This window comes from Danio aesculapii, chromosome 14, assembly GCF_903798145.1.
Source record: "Danio aesculapii chromosome 14, fDanAes4.1, whole genome shotgun sequence".
In the NCBI taxonomy this organism is placed as follows: domain Eukaryota; kingdom Metazoa; phylum Chordata; class Actinopteri; order Cypriniformes; family Danionidae; genus Danio; species Danio aesculapii.
In genome coordinates, this window is record NC_079448.1 from 38,749,378 (window position 1) to 38,773,860 (window position 24,483).

A 24,483-nucleotide genomic window follows, 5' to 3' on the forward strand; every position below is an offset into this window, starting at 1 on the left:
GAATGCAAGCATTTGTGAAACCTAAAAGCAATGGCAGATGTAGACCTTGCTTCAGGAAAAAAAAGATTCAAAATTCACAAGCATCCATGGCTTTTCTCTAATCGAGCTCTTCAACAGTACAATGCAAATGTCATGAAATGTCATATTTACCGAGGAGAGAGAAAAGCGCAGCACATTAGGTGTGTGTAACCAGCGGAGGGTTGTCTATACAGGAATGACACTAAATCACAGCATACCGCAGTATAACTCCCCATGTTTAATTCTTTCCCCTGAATGTCTCTTCTTGATAGCAGACTGGATAGGATATAGAGGTAAAGGTCATGCTGCCCTGAAGAGAGCATGTGGCTCTGACCCCTCTGTCTCTCAAGCATGACTTTCATTATGTCTATGTACCGTGTATTAATGTGTCCCCTACATGTGTTCGGTTTCAGGTTTCCTGTTTTATACAGTGTATATGTAGGCATACAAATGCATACACACACGAATACACACAATCATCAGTCAGTCCATGCACATATACACTTTCGCATTACCCAAATCCCCATTGTTGTACATCTCACTGTCTCTTAATGTAATATTTAGCAGCTGCTAAGCTCCTTTAGTTTAGCATTTCCCTCTGTAATTTCCTTTGACTTCACACATTCTGTTACAAAGGATTTGATGGAGCACTTCAGTATGCTGTCTGATAAACTCTTGCCGCACTTGTGCTGTTCAGCTCAGCATGCTGTTAATTCACATGGACACTGCTAGATGTGATAATTTAATACTATTTTTCAAAAGAACTTCATAAGCTTCTGTGATTGTGCTTCATAATTATTTCATTTATTTCTGCAAATCATTTCGAATAGTTTAGAGATGCACCAATTGATTGACCTTTAATCTGTTGTCTTCGAAAAGGTTGCTTTTTTCCCATATTTAGCATTTTATTCCGCTGTTTTGCTTTGTAAAGTATGTTTTGTGTAGCATAATTTCACAAGGCTAAATAATAATTATAAATATTTATAAATTACAACTTTAAACTCTCTTCCCGTGTTCGTGTGGGTTTCCTCTGGGTGTGCTGGTTTTCCCCACAGTCCAAAGACATACGCTATAGGTGAATTGAATAAGATAAATTGGCTGTAGAGATTGTGTGGGTGAAAATGCAATGAGTGTATGGGTGTTTCCCAGTGCTGGGTTGCAGCTGGAAAGGCATCCGATGTGTAAAACATACTGGATAAGTTAGTGGTTCATTCCACTGTGGCGACCCCTGAATAATAAAGGGACCAAGCCGAAAAGAAAATAAATGAATGAACTTTAAACTCAAGCTAATGTCATTTATTTGTGTGGATTGTAATTACAGTTAGTTTTAAACCACTACATTTTTGTAGCGCTTTTTTTGACACAATTTATCTTATTTTCAAACGTTTAACTAAGACTATTAGCTAATTAATTAACTACGATTACCTAACTAAGACTAATTAGCAGCTTATTGATAGTAAGATAAAAGTTTGTTTAGTCTTTGTGAAGAATTTGGCATGTAGAATAAGATCATACTTTATAGTACGGTTAATATGGGACAAAATGCAGTGTATTTTTTATTACCTTTAAAAAAAAATGTATGCGTTTTTCAACATAGGCTCATTCTGAAAACATAGCCCTATATACAGTTCTGGAGATCCCGAATTACGAAGCATGTATGGCTACATTTTGTCTTTAAAATGAACACTACAGGGTGGAATGACACCGTTTCTCATCTCGCTTACTAGTTGACTGCCTCTGTATGGACGACTTTCCCACTGTTACTAGTTTATCCAGTAGCTCGCCATGTACGTTGCTGGACTTGAGATGCAGAGACCATAACGATGGGGTTCGAGTCTGGTGAAGAATGGCTCCAGAAAGTGGGTTAAAAAAAAGAAGCCAAAAAATAAAATAGAATAAAGTAAATAACAGGTTGAGAACGTGGTAAAAATCAGGAGAGGGCATTTCTTTTTCTGGATTGCTTTTTAAATCGGTCGGTTGGGTTTAGGGTAGGGGGTGGGAGGGTCAATCAGTGCTTTTGAAAGCACTATTGGTTGGGTTTAGGGAAGGATAGTGGGTAAGTCGATCAGTCAGTCAGTCGAAAGTGGCCTTTGGTGGAATTACGGGAGAAGAGCAGGTGTGAATGGCACTCCTGAGAGAAATTGGAGATCTCAAAAAGTGTACACAGCTGCCTTTGGTGGATTTGCACGAGAAGAGCAGGGGTGAGTGTCACTCGCAAGAGAAATTTGAGATCTCAAAAAGCGTACACAGTGGCACAAAAACTGCAAAAAAATTTACATCCTGGGATGTATTTGGCACTCTGCAGAAATGTATATATGGGTACGTTTTCAATATAAGCCCAGGTTGATTTCTTTTTTAATTTGCAGTTGGGATCGGCCAATTTGCCTGAAAAAAAAAAAAGGTCAATATTGGTGCATCACTAGCCTAGTTACTATTTGGCTATATTTATTTACTAATTTTAATTGATAATTGTTTAAGTGCTAAATATTTGTCCAGCTGTTTCATGTGAAATTACAGCTCCCTCCCTTGTCCACTGTCTTTAAAATGTTGTAAACGTTCCAAACGTTTGACTGGTTAAGGCACATATTCACCATGTTTTCCGCTGTATGTTTATGCAGTTCTCTATTGCGAGTTATTCACCTCCCTTGAGTCTTGCTAGGCCTTTGGTTGGTTTAGTGTGTTTAACTGATGAATTTGTCCCTCTAGATAGCTGTCCAGGACTGTGCAACAACAACGGCAGGTGCATTCTGGACCAGAACGGATGGCACTGTCTCTGTCAGTCCGGATGGAGAGGGGTGGGGTGTGATGTCGCTATGGAAACCCTTTGCTCCGATGGCAAGGACAATGAGGGAGGTGAGAAAAATTGCTGGGAAGTTGGGGCTAAATTACTGTGCAGCAGGGGTGTTAAGGTACACACAAAATGGCATGCACCTTTTGTATATAACTATGTACAGTTGAAGTCAAAATTATTGGCCCTGCTAAGTTTTTTTAATTTTAATTATTTCCCAAATGATGTTTAACAGAGCAAGATTTTTTTCACAGTATTTCCTATAATATTTTCTTCTGGCGAAAGTCTTGTTTGTTTTATTTCGGCTAGAATAATAATACTAATAACTCAGGAGGGCTAATAATCCTGACTTCAACTGCTCCTATGTATATTGGGGGCAGGGGCTGATTCTTTTATATTAAAGGTGCCATACGCTGCATTGATTTAGTAAGTTAAATTGTTCTCTGATATCTACAGAGTAGGTTTATGTCTTTGGTAAGTTCAAAAAGTATCTAGACATGGTTTAATAAGCTCCTGTATTACTCCATAAAATACTCCTAGAATCAGAATGTCCATGATGGACCATATATGGTGTGTGTTGAGAATATTAATGAGCTCTGATCTGATGTGTCGCTCTCACAGACACACAGAGCAGGGACAAATAACACAATCAGAGAATCTTGAACCTATTTTGCTCACGAAATCTGTTGTGGATAAAGATTAAACTATAATTAAACCATTTCCTTGTACTGATCTTTTATTATTTGACTATGCCTTGGTATACCCAAATTTTCATTATAGGGCATTTTTATTTTTATTTTTTGATGTAAAAGTCTAAAAGTTTTTAAATAAATTAAATAGCAAAATTACAATCCAGTTGCATACATTTTATTATTATTTTACTGTAATATAATTAAAATAAAAACAATAAAATTTTGTGTATACTCAGGAAAAGTATTTACTTTCTGTTTCCATTTCTGTGTACTGTTACATTCTTTTACACCACTCAGTCTAAAAATGACCAAAAAAAATTCAAGCATCCAAATATATACTCTAACTTCCCATGTTGTTGTTTTTAGATGGCTTGGTGGACTGTATGGATCCAGACTGTTGTATTCACAGTGCCTGTCAGGGTCAGACGTATTGCCGCGGGGCTCCAGATCCCAGCACAATACAACAACCCAGCTCTCCCACTTCAGACACTCAAGGCTTCTATCAGCGTGTGGGCTTTCTGGTGGCTCCAGGCGGCACTCATACCCTACCAGGAGAAAACACGTTCAACAGCAGGTTAGGAGCTCTTGAACTTCTGAAGAACAGTCAACTCGGTTTGGATGGAAAAGTATAGGTGTTTCAAAGACAAAATTCTCTCATTATTTTTTACGTACCATCCACTCGTACCAAAGTTTCTCTCTTGTGTTGAACACAAAAGAAGTGTATGAATGTTGCCTCTGGCATCCATTGAATTTTTTTACTGAAATGGATGTCAATGGCTACTAGTGTCCAAAAAAATTCCTTTTGTGTTTAAACCTTTTTCTTTTCTTTAATTAAACACAGTGGCACACTGTCGCTTTTCAACAAGAAGGTCGCTGGTTTGAGTTCCGGCTCGACCAGTTGCCATTTCTTTGTGGAGTTTGCATGTTCTCCAAGTGTTCACATGGGTTTTCTCTGGGTGCTCCGATTTCCTCCACAGTACAAAGACATGCAGTATGAGTGTTTTCCAGTACTGAGATGCAGCTGGGAGGGCATCCACTGCATAAAACATGGTGGATAAGTGAAGTAGGTATCGCTGTAGCCTGGAGACGTCCAAGTGAGAGAGACTTACGCCACAAGTAGGTTGGGTTTAGGTGATGTAGGAGGAGTAGACATTAATAAAATACATCAGGTTACTGTGAGGTTGGGTTTAGGGTTGGGGTAGGTGTAGACCAGGGCTATTAAATTGGCAGCGTGCAAGCCAAACTTGGCCCCCGAGGCAATTTGTTCTGGCCCTCTAAATAGTGTGACCTTCAAAAACAAATTTAGTTCAGTCGAAAATTGACGATATAGTTATGAAGTGATGTGCGTCTGCTCAATAAAGCACGAGCTGCAGTTGAAGGCTGCGCAGAGCATGAGTCACCTGACATTAAGCGAGTGGTGCGAGCAGCCGCAAAACATTTGGATATATTTGTAAAAAAGGCCTCTTGTACAATGCACTGAAATCAATCTTAGAGATTCTTCACAATTAATTAATCTTAAAGGCTTCTCAACACCGCATTTCTGTTGCACAAAACTGCTGCAACTAAACAAAGTTATGCCAACTGTGCGGTAGTTTAAAGTTCCGATCTCATACACCAGACTAATATGCAAACACACTGGATTAACTATAGAAGTGGGCCATTCACATATCACGTCTTTTTCCACACGCAAGTTTGTTATTTCCAATTCAATGTAAACAAAAGCTATTTTAGACAAATTATTATAGATTATTAAAATGATTATGTATGTTTGAACACAGATGATAATAACAGTTTATTTAAATACTTAGCTCATATAAAGCTTAAATTTACATTAGACGTAATAATCGTGAAACCTTGATTATTCCTCAGATTATAATCGTACAACCAAAACCTATAATTGTTATGCAGTTCAAATCATAACATATAAATGTGTCTGAATATAGAAGAGGCCTACTTAAGCAATGCACTGCTTTTGTTGTTCTTTAAAATACAACATTTGAATATGTTTGTAAAAAAAGCCTATTGTACAATGCACTGATATTATGTAGTTTTAGAGAACAATATATTAACTTTTCAATGTAGAAAAATACAACGTGGGTGTCTTATAGAGCAAAAATACAACATATGGGCTCTTATATGCTGCTGTGTCTTCACTCATATTGCAAGTCATATCTCTCCGGCCCTACATTTAGGATGCTTTTCATGAATTGGCCCCCATGCCAAACTAATTGAATAGCCTTGGTGTAGACGTTAATAGAACATAACAGGTTACGGTGAGGTTGAGTTTAGGGTCGGGGTAGGTGTAGACATTCATAAATCACAATGTTGGACTCCATGTCATGTACAAGACATTAAATAAATAAAATCTCCCACCCACTTGGAGCTGGCTCCGACCTCAGTTTATACCCTTTGTGGATAAGTTGGCGGTTCATTCCGCTGTGGCGACCCCTGATAAAATAGGGACTAAGCCAAATCAAAATGAATGACAGAAAGGAATGTTAAAACACAAAATTTCACAGTTTGAGAAATGTTGTAAACCAGTAGCCTTTGTCATCCATAGTATATATGAAGAGTTCAGATGCAAAAGCCGCTAAACGCCACTTCCATTTCAAAAAATTAGCTAATAATTGAGTGAATGCTTTATGCATGTAGTACATGTTCAACAAATACTTTTCATTCAAATCATCTAAATCACAGCATCAGCCCATTTAGAAATAACAGTTTGTTGGCAAAAGCCTCTAAACGCCACTTGCCTTTGACAGCAAAAGCCGCTAAATCCCGAGAGCCAATCAGAAGGCGCGAATTGAATCATCAGTGTAGCAGAGTGCTGATAAGCCAGCTTTTATGAGGAGATTGTTTTATTCCGTTTCTGATTTAGATTTTAAAAGATAGAGTTTCATGAACTGCATAAAGCTGTCCGACTGTCACTGAATGGCAAAAGAAAACGTCCCTTACCTCAAAACTCTGTGCATTATAAGAAAAAATGAAAACACACAAAATTACTTGACATATTTCATTCATTTTCTGCGTAGTCCCTGGTTTATCAGGGGTTACCACAGTGGAATGAACCGTCACTTACTTGACAGATTTATGAATTTTTAGTTTTAGGTGGTTTGTGTAATGTGTTTTATGTTTGGTTAAATAATTTCTAATTGCATCTTTAGTGAATTTTCCCAATAGGTGGATTTAGAGGTTTGTGCAAAAAAAGCACAAGTGGATTTAGCTGGTTTTGATGCAAAAGAAAATATACCTTGTTAAAAAACAAAGAATTGTCTAAAGAGACATTTTGGAAAAAAAAGATATTTTATTTATTAGCTAATAATCTTTTCATTATTTATAAAATGAAATTTCTGAACCTAATCAGAGGAGCCTGATAGAAAATGCTCATTTACAAGAAAATAGGTCTGATGGATTTTAAGGGTTTTGCCATTGAACTCTTCATATTTGTCCTACTATGAATGCCAGTGGCTACTGATTTTTAACATTCTTCAAAATATATTATCGTGTTCAACAGAAGAAAGAAACTCATTAAAGTTTGAAACAACTTAAAAGTTGAGAAATGATGAGTAAATGTTCATATTTGGGTGAGCGGTCTCTTTAAATGCCCTAATACACTGAGAGCATTTTTTTTATTGTTTATTCTTTTTAATGTCTTAGTTTCTTGGAAATAACACCAATTTGTTCTTTAATTTTACTTGCAAATGTAATTTTTCTCTGGTTTTAAATTAATTATTAGATATGCGTTTGAGTAAAATGTTGATACTTAAAGTAAATTTTTTATTTTATTTTTCCAGAAAATGACAATTGGCCAGATCTTTTGTTACATTTGTTGTGATTGAATATCAGGGTTATTTCACCAAATTACTCCGCTGAAGTAAAAAAAAACATGTATTTTTTATTTTTATTTTATGCAAGACAATGCTCTAAATTAAAGCTTTTTTCAATTTGGAAGAAATGTCTTTGGTAGTTTACAGGATAAAACAAAAATCAAGTTTTACTCAAACACAAAATTATAAATTGTAAATCCAGAGAAACTACCAATTTTCAAAAGATCTCTAATTTTTTCCACAACTGTCTATGTACAATTCTACAATGTTTCTCATGAGACACATGGCTTTTCATGCCGGTAATGCCTCTATTTAATGTTTTATTTATCAGCGCTATAGCATATTAAAATATATATATGCATGAAAGTGCTTTCGGCTATGCTAGTAATTGTGATGCCGTTTGATGTATTGCACAATATTTCCCGCAATCTTAAATAGTTTTTTTTTTGGTACCGTTTTAGAGTCATAGATCTAACGGCATGCGAAAATAGAGCAAGCCTTGCACACTCATACAGAATAAACAATAGGCTTTTCTTTTTGATAGGAATCCACAACTCCAGTTTCCCCTTTTGAAGACTCCATATTGTCCTATCTAATTTCTGCTGCGGACAGAAAAGCCATTTGCTGCTGGTATGATTTGTACGAAAAGCCAGCGTACTGTGTACTTTAAAAAAATGATTACTTTTTCCTCGGAAAAAATTGTGCACCTCACCTTTGCACCTCTTCAATTTGGACTCTTGAGGGAATCTGTTCTGCGCCCTTTGGTGCTTTTTTTCAGCCAAAGTTAACCATATGAACATTCCTGCTCATCTTGACTGTCTTACAATGAAACAAATGTGTTCCAATGTCTTGATATTTGGCTGATGAAGCTTTTGATTATGCCTTGATGAGGTAACTCGTCATCCCGCCCATCTGCCCCGAGGTGCCTTTTGTTCGCACATTGAGAAATTATCGCGCAATTAGTCTAAAGATACGAGATTGCAGGTCAGCCCCTAAAAGGCGCTCTGTAAAATAATTTGTGCTGTAATTACGTCTGTTAAGATTATCAAAACAGAACGACGGAGGAAGGTCAGCCGCAGTGGATTGAGACATTTTACAGCAGATCTGGACAAATCTCTAAATTATATATATAAAATCCCACATTTAATCAGCTTTCTGACCTTGAAGAATCAGCACAGTGAATAGGCTGTGTGTGTTTATTCAGAGCCTTATTTACTTGTGTATTGAATGTGTGTTTGTGTTTATTTTTCAGCCTGGTGTCTGTAGTGCGTGGACAGGTGGTGACGGGCGATGGAACTCCTCTGATTGGGGTGAACGTGTCTCTTCTTCATTACCCCCAACAGGGTTACACTATCACCAGACAAGACGGCATGTACGTACTAATGTGGTTTACTCAGACATTTGCTTACTGTACACATATACACATAATTATGCTAATGAGTGTCCTTAAGATAGTCAGTGAGAAACCCTTTTGCATAGTTTTATGCTAATTCCCATTTTCATCTCACTGCCTCCCACACAAGTCAAATCACAGACAGGCACATTTTACCCTTATGTCAGTGTTACTTTCAGGTAAAACATATAAAATATAAAACAAAATAAAATTATAAAATAGTATAAATAAATAAAATAAATAAAATTAGTCTCTGATATTCTTAGAGTGAATATGTGAAGTTTCAGCTCATGATACCATACAAATGAATCTTTAAAACTGCCACTTTTAGGTTTTGATCCAAATTGTGCCGTTTTGGTGACTGTCGCTTTAAATTCAAATGAGATTGTGCTCCCAGCTCTCTTTTAAACGAGGGCAGAGCTACAAACGCCTATGCATAAGCATTAGGGATGGGAAGTTTGGATCATTTTAATGACTCAGACTTTTGAGTCTTGTTCATTGAGATGAACGAATCTTTTTTCGAGTCATTTCGTTCAATTTGCCAAAATATTATTAAAATGTTGCGAGTTGCTTACAAACTCATCTACAACTACACCAAACGTTGATCACACTACAAACAAGTCATAACTAGAATGCTATAAGAAAGAGAAAACAATCATTTATTGTCTACCTGTATCATTTATTGTCTATGATTATGTCAGCTCACCTCCTCTGACAGGTCTGCAAATTTGAGTGGTCAACGTCACACTGACAGTCCAATATTAGCTTAACCAATGCACACAGTCTGAGCCAAAAGGAGCCATGATTAGTTCACCTTTAGTGTCTTCTGGTTTTTGAGTCATTCATTCATAATGTGACAGCATGTAAAGAGACATGACTCAGACCAGAGGACTCGGGTCATACAAAAGATTTGTTCAAAATGAACAAATTGTTCAAGAATGACCAGTCACTAATCAGCATAGAAGCATATCCAAAACAGGACTAACATTATGTCCAGATCTATAATGCCTCTTCATTGCTGGCATTATCTTCAGCAGGTACAGTGCGAAAAATGCTTTCTCATTCAGGGTTGTCTATGCTAATGAGGGGGAGATCGTCTCAAGTGGCCGGGACTTTCCCCCTCTGATGACATGTACAAAGAGAGACTGTCAATCAAAGTGTTTTTGCAGTCTGTTTTTATGAAATGTGACTATAAAAATATAAAATTAATACATTTTTACCATTAGAGGCTGGCTATATTCACACACTGTTGCCACACAACTGTTTAAACCCCTTATAAAAGTGATTTTTGCATAATAGGCTCCCTTTAAAATAGTATAAACATACCCAGGAAATAAAAAAATATATACACTTTGCTACACTTTACAAACATTTAAATTAAAATAGTTAAAGCTAAATTATAATGCAGCATTCCAAAAATGTAATTAAAATACATTTTTAATTAAAATTAAAAATATATATAATCAACCGTTAATCACTGTGTTACAAAATGGACGCTGGACAGGATCCACATGCAAGGCAAGGTCATGCAGGCAATGGTCAAAAACAGGAGCAAAACAGTAGCAAAAATATAATCTAATAAACGTGGTCAAATAAAGGCGAGTGGTCAGGCTAGGCTGCAAAGAATCAAAACGGAAACAAGGCAAGAATCAAAAACACAGGAAAACAAACAAGGAAAACCGCCTCGTAATGTTTATAGGAGAAACAAGACTCAGCAATGTGAATGTGAAAGTGACATGTATATATAGTCCATCATGGCTGCGTCTGAAATCGCTTACTACTCAGTAGGTACTGCATTTATATTTAAATATACTATGCCGTTAGGAAGTGCCTTCTATACAGTATGAATGTTAGAAGTTTGAATGGAACTCACCCATACTATATCCAACATTTGGTCATCATCATGTGACCTACTCGTGTCAGTTGCGTCGCTTCACTCCCATTCATGAATTTTCTCGCAGTCCATCATGGTCGTCCATCCGATGCGCACTTCAGAATCTTGCCGGTAGTAGATCATCTGGGTTCTTCTCACATACTGTTTTTCAAATTCTATGAATTTGGACATACTACTCGCCTCGCATGCTGCATACTGTATGATAAGGAAGTATGCAATTTTGGACGCAGCTCCCATAATTAGTGAGATGAGCTACAGCTATGTCTGTGTGGGAATGTCTGGATTATTGTCAGCTGTGGCAGGAGTTGATGGGCGCAAAGAGTTCTGGGAGTTGCAGTCCGTTGAAATAGTGGAAGTAATCTCTAGCAGATAAAACACAGTTGACAATCACAACACACTGACACTACACCAGTGCAACACATAACAACTTGACGTAAATATAGATTTTTGATATAAATATATATGGTTTTATATGCAAATGTGATATGTAATTTTTTGGGGTCAAAACACTTTATTATTTTAATTAAATTTAATGTATACTCATTCATTAAATCACTTTCCTGCAGCTTATTCTCTTCTTTAATTTAACGTATACTGTTTCATTAAACTATAAGTACGTGTAATTTTATAAATTAAAATGAACAATTATTCTAAACAAACAATTTTTCTCATTTAACAGTCTGGCGCTAATTACACTGTTTATTCACTGAACATAAGCACACACATCAGCTGCTTGATTTTGAGTCTGACATATAATGATTTAGATGGTCAGATGGTAATTAACCTTTATGACCAATTAAATGTATTATGTGAAGGACATAAGACTGATTTAAACTAATGGCAAAAGCAGTGCACACATGCAATCTGGACATGTGTATGCATGAAAAAGAAAACACATCTAGCTAGACAGGATTAAAGCTGCAAGCCGAGTGTAACTTTCATTTCTGTGCTGTTTCTGGGGCTATCTGACCTTCTTGTACCTTTTATAATAATCCCTTTAGTCATTATCCATCATTATCAACAATCACGCAGATCAGCAGTTAAAGTGAGTCATCTATTCAGAGGTCATGCGTGGGAGTTTGCATGTGTATTTGTGGCCACCATATGCCTTTCACTGAGCCATGACTCTAATGCATTAAAAACTATATTTTGTCTTCAGTAGAGTTTAAGATGAGACAGGGAGGCAAAATGCTGTTTTTCATGCATGTCAGTTTTGAGATTTGGGTATTTTTGTGGTTTTGATAATGTTTGTTTTTTATCAGTCTAACTTTCTAAAGAAAGTTTCTTTTTCGTATATGTAGATTTCCATTAAATTCCATATTTTTAAAGTGATTTTTTTCCTCCTGCACTGAGCCATAAATCCTTACTTCAGCAGTAGTAATACTGATCTTCATATTTTTATTCAGATTTACACTCACCGATCACTTTTAGGTAGGACCTGTCCAACTGTTCGTTAACTCAAATTTCTAATCAGCCAATCACATGGCAGTAACTGAATTCATTTAGGCATGTAGACCAGGTCAAGACAATCAGCTGCAGTAACTCTTCTGCTGCAACTGAGCATCAGAATGGGGAAGAAAGGTGATTTAAGTGACTTTGAACGTGGCATGGTTGTTGGTGTCAGACGGGCTGGTCTGAGTATTTCAGAAACTGTTGATCTACTGGGATTTTCATGCACAACCATCTTTAGGGTTTACAGAGAATGTTCCAAGAAAGAGAAAATGTCCAGTGAGCAGCAGTTCAAATGCCTTGTTGATACCAGAGGTCAGAGGAGAATGGCCAGACTGGTTCCAGCTCATAGAAAGGCAACAGTAACTCAAATAACCACTTGTTACAACCGAGGTATGCAGCAGAACATCTCTGAATGCACAACATGTCGAACCTTGAGGCTTTCTGGCTACAGCAGCAGAAGATCACACCAGGTGCCACTCCTGTCAGCTAAGAACGGGACACTGAGGCCACAGTTTGCACAGGCTCACCAAAATTGGACAGTAGAAGATTGGAAAGATTGGATCGTTGCCTGGTCTGATGAGTCTCGATTTCTGCTGCGACATTCGAATGGCAGGATCAGAATTTGGCATCAACAACATGAAAAGATGGATCCATCATGCCTTGTATCAATGGTTCAGGCTGGTGGTGGTGGTGTAATGGTGTGAGGGATATTTTCTTGGCACACTTTGGGTCCATTAGTACCAATTAAACATCATGTCAGTGCCACATCCTACCTAAGTATTGTTGCTGACCATGTCCATCCCTTTATGACCACAGTGTACCCATCTTCTGATGGCTACTTCCAGCAGGATAACACGCCATGTGATAAAGCGAGAATCATCTCAGACTGGTTTCTTGAGCATGACAATGAGTTCACTGTACTCAAATGGCCTCCACAGTCACCAGTTCTCAATCCAATAGAGCACCTTTGGGATGTGGTGGAACAGGTGATTGGCATCATGGATGTGCAGCCAGCAAATCTGCAGCAACTGTGTGATGCTATCATGTCAATATGGACCGAAATCTCTGAGGAATATTTCCAGTAACTTGTTGAATCTATACCATGAAGGATTAAGGCAGTTCTGAAGGCAAAAGTGGGTCCAAGCCGGTATTGGTAAGGTGTACCTTATAAAGTGGCTGCTGAGTGTATTTTCTAAAGCTTTTTACTGAGGCATAGCTTCAAACATAATTTTCACCATTGTATTAAGTTTAACTATTATAAAAGTTTCACTATAATTGGCTGCTCATGGTATTTTCTAAATTATGCAGTGATAAAAAAGAACACTTTGGCACTAATTTGTCAAAATAAATGGATCAACATTTTGAAACTAACTTTGTACATTGTTCAGATTTTTGGGCTAGGCGTTTATGTAAATTAGGGTAACACTGTGAGGAGGTGTTCATAAGACTATCATGACATAACACACGTATAATCAATGACATCACACACATTATGAATATGGAAATGTTTATGCATGTATATAACAACAGTAATTAAGTGTCATTCGATCAGTTATGTCATTTTAAAATTCAAATGTGACAAAGACATATGACATGTCTTTTATGACAATTTTACAGACAAATACATCTTATATCTTTGTCTTTGTCATGACAACTTTACACTACCAAGAGAACATAACTCAAAAATCTTAACTCATAAATCTGTCAAAAACATGACTGTCATGAGGTCAGTGTAATTGTGTCATGAAAAGTTTTGTTAATAAAATTGTGTAGATACTTTTTATATAATTTTCTAACAGAATCATTAATATTTAATGATGTTTTAATTACAAATTCAATTTGTACTACTGCAGTTAAGGTCAAGAAAAATATTATTGACAGTTATAAAATTCATGATGGTTAAAAAGGCCTCATGACAATAATATTTCTGACAAGTTAGGATGTGTTTGGGTGCCACGCTGGCGCAGTTTGTAGCTTGATCGTCTCACAGCAAGAAAGTCACTGGTTCAAACCCCAGCTGGGTCACTTGGCATTTCTGTGTGGAGTTTGCATGTTCTCCCCGTGTTTGCGTGGGTGTCCTACGGGTGCTCAGATTTCCCCCACAGTCCAAATACATGACCTATAGGTCAATTGGATAAGCTAAATTATAGTGTATGTGTGCGAAAGACAGTGTATAGATTTTTCCCAGTGTTGGGCTGCAGCTAGAAGGGCATCCCCTGCGTAAAACATATGCTGGATAAGTTGGCGGTTCATTCCGCGGCGGCAACCCCTGATTAAAAAAGGGACTAAGCCAAAAAGAAAATGAATTATGTATTTGTTTTTGTCAAGCTGTCATTAAAAAGACATCTTAGCATGTCATCTTTGCAGTTAATATACAGAAAACAACTGATTTAATGACACTTAAGCATGCATAAAGTCTAATACATATTCATGACATGTATAAAGGTTTTATGACTTATGACTCACGTCTTATGTCCCCCAAAATGAGTGCATTTGCATGTTTAAATATAGCATTTTAGATTTGTTTTTTAACAATTTTGAATGTAATCAATCAGTTGCAGAGGCATGGTGATAAATATTACAGTAGTTAAATGTTTACCCCATTTACCTGCAATAACTTGCCTTCATAAAGAAAAAAAACACACTCTAGGGATGGATCTACATCTTAAAAGAGGGAAGGCTGATGTTGGGGATTATCCAATATATCCAGATCCCTCCTAAAAAGCAGCACACAGGGGAACGGGCTTCAGATAATCGTGCTTGTTCAGTGCTGGTGTCTGCTCTCGGTTAGCAAGCGTGTCCGAGGGGAAACAGAGGCAAAGAAACAGCTTTAAAGGCCGATGGTCTGGAACAGTGGACCAGCCACGGGCAGATTATAAAAAAAGAGAAAAAAAAAATCGGACAGGAGCTTTTAGGAAGAATCTGAAGGCAATGGCGCTGTATGTCTGTGTGTAAAGTCACCGCAGCATTCATCTGTCTCCTTCTGGCCAGGGGAGTCAGACACTCATATAGAGCATGACTTCAAAGAGACGCCCCTTCATTTCCAAATCTGTGCCTACCTCCTCACTGCGCCATGCTAATTAAAGTAGCTCCTACCTCCAGATCTCTCATCCAAATCCCTGAAACGTAAGAAAGTTACATCACATCTCTATCCGCAACTGATAGGAAATGTTAAAGCGTGCCAGTAAACTTCTGATATAAGACAGTGCTTTTTTTTTTTTTTTGCATTGATGTCTGAATTAGAAACGTTTTAAGCCGAGGATCTGGAATGTGGAAGACATTGCTAACTAAGCACTGTGATGAAGCTAACAAACCATGTAATTTGGAGAGGACCCATGCGCTTGTCAGAGTGATAACAGGAAATTATGAATCACACTTAGCCTTCATATGCCCTCTGCCCCCACATAAACAATGCAAGCTTCTGGCACAAATTGCATCTCAAGCTAATATAAGCAACGGGAGATTATTCAGTTGGAGTGTACTGTTCAAAGCTTTTTGACTTTGGTTAAGATATTTTTTAATGGCTTTAACGGCATTTGTTGAACAAATATTTATTAAATAAATTAGCGTGTTTGTATTGAAAATGTAATTTATTACTGTGAGGATTAAGTCACATATTTTTATGTATTTCATGAAAAAAAATATACAGGTACAGTGCTCAGCATAATTAAGATTAAGTACACCTCATTTTGAAAATGAATAATTTTGTATATATATATATTTTTTTTTTGCCTCTCTGATTTTTCCTATTTTTTAAATTTATATTTATATAGATTTGACTTCAGTACTGACTAATCTAATTTATATGCACAAATATAATATTTTATATTATGTAAGGATTTGATATTATATTTATATTTGATATTATAAAGATTTGTAAGGAATGTACTTATATGTGCTGAGCACTGTAGCTATGAAATTCTCTTGATTTACAATTCATGTTTATGTGTTTGAATTTTTTGGGTGACTCTTTAAACTACTGACTAGATTTACTCTAAATTAAAAATGAAAATGTTGTCTTTTAGAGCACAATGTGACAGTTAAAAGAAGTTTTAAATGAATAAATATTAACATTATACTTGTTTTTATTGTCACATATAACAGTGCACTTGATCATTCCTGAATCAAAGAGACATTATAGTCCACATTGTAATTGTATTAAGTGTACAGTCCTGGTTTTTATTAATTTATCTAAAATTGTACAAATGTTACTATATAGTCCATTTTATACACACTGTAAACCCAAATAAGTAAGCAGAACTCAAAAAATTTGATGTAACTCGTTGCCTCAAAATTTTTAAGTTCATGAACTTAAAAGATTTAAGTCTTCAAAACTTAATTATTTTGATTACATGCTACTTAGACCTTTTCATTACAGCTAAATTAAAACTTGTTATGAAATCAACTTAAATATTTTAACACCACACACACACAGGTTGATGTCATACGCAGTCAGCATGTTGAAACTACAAAAAAAAAATCTTATTTTATATCTTTCTCTTTGTGATTTGTATCGTGCAGCACATTGGTCAACCTTTGGTTGCATTTATTAGTGCTATATAAATACAATTGACATTGACATTAACAAGTAAAATTAAATGATACTCCTAAGTGGCACTTACTTAATGAGCAAGTTGTTCCAGTTAATCAAAAATAATAAGTTTAATTCACTCAAAACCTATAAAAAAGTCACACAAACTTAAACTATTTGAGTTAGTAGAACTGTTTTAGAAAATTGAGTTTATACTACTCAATCAATTTAATTATTTTGAGCATTTGGGTTTATAGTGCATTATAGGTACACACAGAGATACCATTACTATGCCAACCATAGAATGATGCATCGTACTCAACTGTCATAGTATGATGCATCATTTGGGAAAAGATCGATGTAGTGACAAATGTTTACCAAAACTGTAGTCGCAGATCCATCGTTTGAACCACATTAGGTATAATGTAAAACGCCCAAAATGACGCTCTTAACGGGGTGGAGTAACTAGTTCTTTAGAGGAAAAAACCCATATTTTTGGTGCAAATTATATGGTTTTACATGCATATGCATAAAAAAATCCAATATTGGTTTTGGTAAAAACATGCACTCATTTTCTATATTAAGTGAAATATATGTAAACGACACATATAGGGCCCATGCTTCCTTTACAAATATTATATAATATTCCATATTCTATTCTAAAACATAAACTAGCTAACACATATTTTAATCTCATATCATATAAATCATTAATGGTTGTAATTTACAGTAGGCTATTTATCCTACTTAATAATAATAATAATAATAATAATAATAATAATAATAATAATTAGTATTATTATTATTATTATTATTATTATTATTATTATTATTATTATTATTATTATTATTATTATTATTATTATTATTATTATTATTATTAATTGTGTTGATATTATTGAGTAGGATATTGTTTATGTATTTTTTATTTTATTTTATTTATTGTATTAGTCTACTTTTACAATTTTTGACACTTTTTGAAATTTTTGAAACTTTGACACATTCAAACCACTATAGAAATGTTCTAACCAACAGGCCCATGTCAAATAGTACAGATACATTTCTTAATAAATAACCTACTATAAATTAAAACCATTAACGTATGCTATATATTTTTGTTTTCACAAGCTTTGGAGACGTAACATATATTATGTTTTTAAATAATAGGTCACCTATAGATGTTGTCAGAAGCCACGGCTACATTCAAAATGGCATTTAATGTTTTCAAAGTGCACTGCAAAGGGAACACAATTGTCAATATGAAGGTTGCTAAAACTGAACTGTAAAAATACTTTGAAATTAAATTACACCTAAGACAGATGACTTTAATGTTTTTTTTTTTTTTATCATTCCAAGTTTAAATGTTGGAACATTCTAAATCAATAGGGCACAGGGGGGAGAACTGGGAATAGAACACAGCCAGGAACTATGCTTCTAACTACAGCTCTAGATGTGTAGTTTGCAATGCAGTTTGCGAATGTTTGTTGGAATGATGGATTTGGGAAACACCAATTTAATAAACTATGTTTGTAACAACGAAACTTGCAACCTTAGTTGGCTAATAATGGTTTTCGGAACTACTCTTAAATACAAATAGTTTGAAAATGCTGCAATACTTAATTTATCATTAAAATTGATCATTAACAAAATATAAGAATACAATTATTAAGCACATAATAAATGTGGTTATACTGTAAGTCAAGAACACAATAAACTGCTTACTAATGTCTATCAATGTAGAGTTAATGCTTAGTAAATCATGAATGAACTATTTGTTAATGCTTAATAAATGATTCATAGTTTGTAGTTATTATAAAGTGTTACTAATTTTAAAGGCCTTACTATCCCTGTGCCACCACAATATGTTCTCAGCAGAGTACACTATAACTGTCAATCACAGTTCAGTTGTAAATATTCTCTTTTTACACACCCGCAGGTTTGATTTACTAGTGAACGGAGGCAAGGCACTGATGATGCGTTTCGAGCGTGCTCCGTACTCCGCTGTGCATCGTACTGTATGGCTGTCCTGGAGAGTTTTCCACGTAATGGACACACTGGTCATGAGGAAAGAGGAAAGAGACATGCCAACCTGTGAATTCAGTGGCCTTGACAGACCCTCACCCCGAATCACAGCGTCACCGCTCTCCACCTTCTACCGCTCCAGTCCTGAGGCCAGTCCCATCATTCCCGAGACACAGGTGAGACACACATCTGGGAGGAAAATGAGGCTTCTGAAAATCAGAATAGTTGTGACTGTGCCTCAAGCTCGTCTGAGCCATGTGATTTAATGACACAACAAGAAATGGGGATTTTTACATACTGTATGGTCAAGAACTACATAACCACAAATAGATATTTCTTCGGGGATCAGGTTTAATTAATTTCTGAATATATTTGCGGTAAATAATTTATTTTATGTGACTTGTCATTCCCAAGGGGATAGTATGATCCTTGTAGAACATTGCATCAGTTCTCTTTTTAAAATTCCAATTAATTTTGGACTCTTTAATTTTTGGGGGTAATGTAATTTGTTAAAAATAGTGATTGCAATTTTTTTTCTACATTTAATAAAATATTACTTTGTTTTAAAGGACACCTATGATGAAAATCATCTTTTGTAAGCTGTTTGGACAGAGTGTGTACACAGTGTGTCTGTGTGTAGGTATAGTGTGTTCACAGTCATACTGAAGTGATAGAAACGCAATAAGTCTCTATTTTTAAATGTCCTGATGTTAAAATAGGATCCCAATCCCTCTTATTTTGGGCCCACCACAAATGAGTTTTACCGTCTTTACTGTATCACCACAGCTGCATGTGGTTACGATTATCAAAGAACACGCTTCAATACCGGTTTGTGAACGTTAATTCATGTTTTTTTGTACATTAACATGATGGATATCCATACAGCAGTGGATATATACCATGTATCCTGTCACATTTGCCAAGAAAAAATAATGCAAAGAAAAGCGCACACTGTGTGTGTGTGTCCACGGTGTGTGTGCGCGTGTGTGTGTGTGCGTGTGTGCGTGTGTGCGTGTGTGCGCGTGTGTGTGTGTGTGTGTGTGTGTGTGTGTGTGTGTGTGTGTGTGTGTGTGTGTGTGCGTGTGTGTGTGTGTGTGTTTGTGTGAACTTTGCAACGACATTGTGTGTGACTCATCGTTTCAAAAAGGCTTGAATTAAATCCCCAACAAATATATCAAATAATCATTGGTAAAGTTCTTACCGTAGTATTTCTCACAAACATTATGTGAGATCTGCTTCCTTTATGTCTGTCATTGTGCTGTTTATCTGACGCAGCCTAGGAGTAGACTGAGGCACACTGACAGACACGTGGGAATGGTGGTGGTGGTGGGGGGGGGAGGCACAGGCTACAAAAACGGCTACATTGTGTTCAAAGCAGAAAATTCCAATATTCTGAAAGATAAAATAAATAATCTGATGGGTGTTTCGAGCTTAAACTTTACAGACACATTCTGGAGACACAAAAGACTTATCTTAAATCTTGAAAAAGAGGTAAAATAGGTGCCCTTTAAAGCTTTTTACAATTATAATAAAAAAATATATTAAACTTTATATGAAAATTTCTTTCAAGATTAATAAAAAAAGACATGTATTTATTTTCTGTGACATTTAAAGTTTATTTTTACATTTAACTTTAAACACAGTTTTCTTTTTGAAATATTTCCCAAATGATGTTTAAAAGAGCAAGGAATTTTTCACAGTATTTCCTACAATATTTTTTTCTTCTGGAGAAAGTCTTATTTGTTTTATTTTGGCTAGAATAAAAGCAGTTTTTATTAAAAAAAAACATTTTAAGGTCAATATTATTAGCCCTCTTAACTTGCCTAATTACTATAACTTGCCCAATTAACCTAATTAGCCTAGTTAAGCCTTTACACTGCCCTTTAGGCTGACTACTAGTGTCTTGAAAAATATCTAGTAAAATATTATGTACTGTCATCATGGCAAAGATAAAATAAATCAGTTATTAGAAATTAGTTATTAAAGCTAATATGTTTAGAAATGTGTTAAACTTCTGTAAAAAAAAAAAATATATATATATATATATATATATATATAAACTTTTGACCAATAATTTACATTCATCCCCAAGTAAGACAGCAATAAATTCCTAGTGTTTATTGAATTGATGAAGCAGTGGATTTTGTTATAAATAACCACACATTTTAATAAAAATGATAATAAGACACCAGGAAATTTACACTGCAGGCAATTATCTTTCTCTCTCTTATGCACGTTTTTAATCACAGGTTCTTCATGAGCAGACGGCCATTCCTGGGAGTGATTTAGACTTGATTTACTTGAGCTCCCGAGCGTCAGCCTACAAACCTGTTCTGAAGGTCATCTTGACCCAGTCCAACGTGCCCTTCGGCTTGGCTCGGGTCCACCTCATGGTGGCTGTGGAGGGCCGGATGTTTCAGAAGCAGTTCCCAGCCTCAGCCCGGCTCTCTTACAGCTTTATCTGGGACAAGACAGATGCGTACAGCCAGAAAGTCTACGGACTCGCAGAGGCTGTAGGTGAGCAGTGGAACAATGGGATGAAACAGATCTATATAAAGCTCTCTGTGTATGAATATATTATTAACTCGGTCTGATTTAAACCAGGAGACTATTAATCTTATTTCACCCAGATAATTCTGCAGCGAGATGAATCTCCCTATAAACTGATAATGCAAGCCAAACCGATTAGGTGAAGAATTCTTATTATGATACAGACTAAAAGGTTGAATTTAATATTCCCTAACCTTAAACTAATGCTTGTTAAAGGGATTTGGGACAGTAGTGTGGCTTCATTTTAATGCCAACACAAAACAGATGACTTAATACTTGCTGAAAATACACATAGTTCAAAAAGGCAATCTCATTTTGTTGAATATGTAGCATAGCCTAATCGTTATCTGAACCATCTTTCGCTAAACTGACACTGGGTTGTGTTCCAGCAATAAATAAAATGTATAAGCAGCTGCATTTTTCTAGTCCATCTATATATTGCTGACCGCTCTTTGCATGTGTAATTAGTCTGCAAATGAAGCACACAGAGAAACATCAGCTTTCAGAAGGTCACAAGCCCATTTGGAAAATGTTTCAAAGGCTGAACTCGCTGTAATCATGCCAGTTGCTGAAATATGTCTTCCCTAACAATGTTATAGCTGCTGTGAAATCGTTACTGCAGCAGTTTCCCAAGTAAATGAACAGTAAATTGTCAATGCTGCATATACTGTGGTGAAATTACATATATGACGTACATGAAAGTGAGTTATTAGATGTTTGAATACTAACAAGACATGAATATGCTTCAAATATTTGCATGTACAATTATGTAGAGAAGCACAGTATGTTTTTGGGCCATTTTAATACTGAGGTTTTTTAATGATTCTGTTGTATTTGTCACCCATTAATCTGAATATTTCTCATTAAAATAAATAATTACTGTTGGCATTTTAAAATAGCATATGCAATTTTTATTGAATTATTATTATTATTATTATTATTATTATTATTATTATTATTATTATTATTATTATTATTATTATTATTATTATTATTTATCCATTATTATTATTCAAAATGTAAAAAAAAGTTGGCATTATATCATTTTCTTTTTTATAAAATAACAAATTACCATGTTTTATAGATCTACATTCATTTTTAGACAACACAATACCAATGATTTAACTTAAAAATAAATAAATATTTGGAATAAAACCAGTGAAAATATTTGGACAGCATCATGTATAATGTAGATTTTTTGCACAAATGACTTTATATTAAAGATTGGCTCACCCAAATCTTATGCAGTTGATACAACTGTCAATCAAATCTCTGAGCTCACAACATATCAGTCTTGGTTGATAAGATGCCTATAAAGCAAAAGTATAGACTTATTACTTCCACAACCCAACTGTTGTGCTCTCTGTCTGCCTGTTTGTATGCCTTAGCCAGTATGCAGATGGTTTTAAACTGATGCCAAAAAGCTGATAAATATTAGTAGCCAATACACATTATATGCCTTGAAATATGCTTAACATAATTTTTGTTGATAGCCTTAAAAAACTTTAAAGGGGTGGTCCAGAGTGTATTTTTAAGGCTTGGTTGTGTTTATAAGATGCAAAGCAATATGTGCTCATGTTTCCTTTGTAAAAAAAATAATAATAAATCACGTTATTGTTTCATATATCTTTAATTATTTACAGATACTCTGCTAACATGAAAACGACTGTCATATTTCCTAGTTCCTCCGAAAGGCCCACCCTCAAGAGGCTCTGATTGGTTAGCTACCATAATGTGCTGTGATTCGCATGCGCTGTGCCTCTGCTGTGTAAATACTGTCAGTCAGTGTAGTGTCAGTTTAAGCCTGGATTGGACATAAACTGAAGAAGACAGCTGAACCTGACAAGTGTCTTTCATTGATATTCGTGTTATAAGCATGTGTAAGTAATACAGTGTTCAAATATCTTTTGCGAGTTTGTTATTTGAGATGTAGAACACAGGGAAAGCAGTCGCATAGAGAGACACTGCAGTGCTGCTAAAGATTGTGACTGTTTACAGGGGTTTGACAGATAAATACGAATTAGTAGCTAAATTGTTAGCGGTGCCAAACAGCATGTCCCATTGTTTACATCCGTGTTTACGTCCTTGCTACAACATACCATTAACGCTAGAAACTATGCATGTAATAGATCAATTTAACAAATAAAAATACTTACAAGTTGTGACTCACAATCCACAGCTTCTTCTATTATGGTTGGAGCTGCTCCTTCTTTGAGGAGTTTTTAGCCAAATCCAGCACTGTACTGGGAGAGATTCTGGAAGCAGTCCTTTGCCAAATGCCACTGCTATATCTTTTTTTATAATTCTCTGGAACATAATTAAATTAAATTGTATGCACTTCTCTCTTTGTGTCATGTCCTTTAAAAGCCCAAATACAGAAGCAGAACAAGCTCTGTGGAATACAAGCTTTCTCTGCTATAACATTACAGCATCTCTGGCCACGCCCTTTGCTGTGGGGATGTGTGCGTGTAACCTGAAGGGTTTATGATCTCACTAACCCAAATGTATGTTTTTGTAGCCCCCAAACTTCGTTGGCTGTAGGCTTTGCTAAGCTAACTCTGTAAAAGCCAATGTCTCCCTTTGCATTGAACTTTGAGCGCATTACATGTTGATGTTGTTTATGTTCACACAGCTACATTACACATCAACTAAAGTTTAAAATATGATATCATAATGGACCACCCCTTTAAATTAGGTAAAAAGTATTAAGAGTAAGAATAATAAATGCCTTACTGTATGTTTTCTGCTTTTGTAAATTTAAAATGAATTATTTTGTGTCTTCCTAAACTGCAGTTTCTGTGGGCTTTGAGTATGAATCATGCTTGAATGTGATCCTATGGGAAAAGCGGACAGCCACACTGCAGGGATATGAGCTGGAGGCCTCCAACATGGGCGGATGGACCCTGGATAAGCATCACATCTTGGATGTGCCAAACGGTAGGAATCGCTTATTAAACCCCATTGGAAGCAGCTCACAGGAAATGTCCCCCTCAACAACTCAGGGGTCAGTGCCTCTACCTGGACCCATTGTCATAAATATTCATCTTAACATGAAATATGGACCACTGCCTCATTTGCACATAATAAAGCAGACATTGAAAGGGCTAATCGCTCACAGTGATGACAGATTAAATCGGAATCATTAACACAGCTTGCCAAGTCTGAGCTGTACTCTCCAACATTATAGGGGACACGATTTGGCTGAATGAACTTTATCCAGTTTTCAGGCGCAGAATGCATACTTATAGCTTAATTCAATAAAAGTGCCATTAAAACACAAGCGCGAATATGGAAATGTGGCATTATTCCACCAGAC

At 35.8% G+C, this 24,483-nt stretch overlaps 1 protein-coding gene across 1 annotated transcript in view; it reads left to right on the forward strand.

The window, feature by feature from the left end:
- Window positions 1-24,483, forward strand: part of si:dkey-237h12.3 (teneurin-3) — a 122,603-nt gene that overhangs the window by 53,145 nt on the left and 44,975 nt on the right. Inside the window, 6 exon segments of the mRNA XM_056471949.1 lie at window positions 2,725-2,871; window positions 3,865-4,072; window positions 8,578-8,697; window positions 18,532-18,793; window positions 20,867-21,134; window positions 23,961-24,104. Of these exon segments, the coding sequence (XP_056327924.1) occupies window positions 2,725-2,871; window positions 3,865-4,072; window positions 8,578-8,697; window positions 18,532-18,793; window positions 20,867-21,134; window positions 23,961-24,104 (1,149 nt within the window).